Source organism: Chrysochloris asiatica, unplaced genomic scaffold (genome assembly GCF_000296735.1).
Source record: "Chrysochloris asiatica unplaced genomic scaffold, ChrAsi1.0 scaffold00268, whole genome shotgun sequence".
Classification (NCBI taxonomy): domain Eukaryota; kingdom Metazoa; phylum Chordata; class Mammalia; order Afrosoricida; family Chrysochloridae; genus Chrysochloris; species Chrysochloris asiatica.
In genome coordinates, this window is record NW_006408786.1 from 3,140,368 (window position 1) to 3,143,036 (window position 2,669).

Consider the following 2,669-nt stretch of genomic DNA (forward strand, 5'->3'; position numbering starts at 1 on the left):
TGTGCTATTATTTTCATAATAAAGGTATTCATTAAATCACTTGGAAGCTATGTGGCATAAAGCACAACCTGGCTACTAGCTGCAAGAAGTGTAGATTATTAAGTCAAAACTATCCTTCACTTAAGTTTATTATTGTCTACTTGTTTACACAGGTGTCTGTATGTAGGGGTTTGAGAATTCTAGCTAGTGACTGATTGTGGTAGGTCAGCTTGACTTTAATACGCTATCTGCTTTTGTGGCCTCACAAATGCAGTTATTTAGGTTTTCTATGAGAAGGAGTAATTTACACAATTTCTCTTTGTATTCAATCCACCAAGGCTGAAAGCAATCGCTGCTGAGCTAGTTTTTCCTAAGGTTTGTAGAATTCATAGTGAAAGCTGAGAATATTGCCAAATTATATATTTTTATAAGTAAAATGTAGGGTTAACTTGAAGGGAAGATAGGGGTCAGCTTTTGAGAGTCATTTGCCATGCATAATGTCTCTCCCCCCAGTGCGGCCTTGCCAAGCAATGAGAGTTAAGCACTCCCCACACAAATTAAACAGATTGTTGCTGTTGTTGACTACTGTTGAGTCAGTTCTGACTCATAGCCTCCCTGTAAAGCGTTTCTAGGGAGCAGCTGGTGGGTTTGAAAAGCTGACCTTTAGTTAACAATCCAGTGCTTATCCTACATACTAATACCAGGACTGCAGAAGGTAATTCTGGAATCCTTTGTTTCAGAAGAAATGATAGAGAAGTAAATTGAATGCTGACTAGAGGAAGAAGGTGAGCAAAATTAGTGAGAGAGAAGACAAATGTGTCAGAAGGGCCATCTGGAACTTTTGTAAACGGCATTCAATGGAGACAGTGGCCTGACAACACATTGATACCCTGGTGGCCGGCAACAAGAATGTGCTGCTTAGTTCCTCTGTAACTTTGTCGAGTTTCTTTCTGGTTGTTCTTGATTAGCACTTTAGTGCCAAATGTGCAGCACCTCAGCAGGACTCCTAGATATTATATAGGAAATAGGTAAGAAGGTTTAAGATACAAAGAACAGCATATCTGCGGATTCGTTAATTGTGGCTAAGTTTGCATTGCTCTCTTCTTTTTTCCAGAAGTTTCATCAGCTACATGAAACCCAGAAACCAAACACGTGTTTCAGAATTCGTTCTTTTGGGGCTCTCAGAAGAGGCATATATGCAGCCCCTCCTCTTTGGACTCTTCCTGTCCATGTACCTAGTCACCTTCAGTGGGAACCTGCTGATCATCCTGACTATCATCACGGCCTCTCACCTCCACACACCCATGTACTTCTTCATCTTGAGCCTCTCTTTTACAGACATTTGTTTCACCTCCACCACTGTCCCAAAGATGCTGATGAACATTCAGATGCAGAACAAAGTTATTACTTATGAAGATTGCATCACCCAGATGTATTTTTTCCTGCTTTTTGGAGCATTAGACCATTTCCTTTTGACAGTGATGGCTTATGACCGATTTGTGGCCATATGTCATCCCCTACACTACACAGTCATCATGAACCCCAAGTTCTGTGGTCTCCTGCTTTTGACTTCCCTGTTATTGAGTGCTCTGGAGTCTTTATTACACAGCTTAATGGTTTTGCGACTGTCTTTTTGTGCAGAATTGGAAATCTCCCACTTTTTCTGTGAACTTAATCAGGTACTCGAACTTGCTTGTTCTGATACTTTCCTGAATGATTTAATCATGTATTTTGTAACTGGACTTCTGGGTATTATTCCACTCACTGGAATCCTTTTTTCTTACTGTAAGATTGTGTCCTCCATTTTGAGAATTTCATCAGCTGAGGGCAAGTCTAAAGCCTTTTCCACGTGTGGGTCTCACCTTTCAGTTATTTCCTTGTTCTATGGTACAACTCTAGGAGTTTATCTTAGTTCTGCTGCTACCCCAAACTCCAGGGTCACTGCAATAGTCTCAGTGATGTACACTGTGGTCACCCCCATGCTGAACCCCTTTATCTACAGTCTTAGAAATAAGGACATAAAGCAGGGCCTAAGAAAACTTTTCAACTAAGAAACATTCTCTACTCAACAGAATAATTTTACTAGAGGATAGGGAGTTAATCATGAGCAATGGAGCTCAAAATCATGAAGACCTAAATAATACTTAAATCAGCTCATAACTCTGAATTTTTTCAGAATCCAATCCTCATTATTTTTAAAAGCAATTGGTTCTTGCATATTTCTTTGCTTTAACTTTTTATTATGAGTAGAGTGAAGGTTTATGGAAAAAATTCATACATGTTCCATTCAGCAAATCATATACTTTGTTCCATCTCAAATGATTGTAATCACCTCCATGAATTAACAGTTATCATTTTCCTCCATGTAGTTTCTATTTACATTGCAACCAACTTCCATCCCTTCTCAACTTTGTCCAATAGTGCACCTAAGACAGTGGTTCATGAGCATTAAAAATCTCTACATTGGACAGCAAGTTTCAGAGTCTCTTCTAAAATCCATTTTGACCTTTTCCTTCTTTCTTGTCTTCTTAATGACTTTTTGCTCTCTTCAAGTATGACGTTCTTGATGTCAACCCACAACTCTTCTGGCCTTCGGTCTTTAGTGTTTAATGTATCAAGTCTGTTCTTCAGGTGATCTCTAAATTCAGGTGGGATACATTCAAGGTCATAGTTTGGTTCTTGTGGACTTG

The 2,669-nt window shown here is 39.3% G+C and overlaps 1 protein-coding gene across 1 annotated transcript; it reads left to right on the forward strand.

Annotated features, from left to right (window-relative positions):
• Positions 1 to 1,109: 1,109 nt before the first annotated feature.
• LOC102821240 (olfactory receptor 7A5-like) lies at positions 1,110 to 2,030 on the forward strand. Its single transcript, XM_006874297.1, has one exon. It carries the CDS (start codon positions 1,110 to 1,112, stop codon positions 2,028 to 2,030), a length of 921 nt encoding a protein of 306 aa, XP_006874359.1.
• The last annotated feature ends 639 nt before the right edge of the window (positions 2,031 to 2,669 follow it).

Bases quoted from the DNA above. Each gene is read 5' to 3' on its own strand.
- LOC102821240 (XM_006874297.1), top strand. From the start codon at position 1,110: ATGAAACCCAGAAACCAAACACGTGTTTCAGAATTCGTTCTTTTGGGG.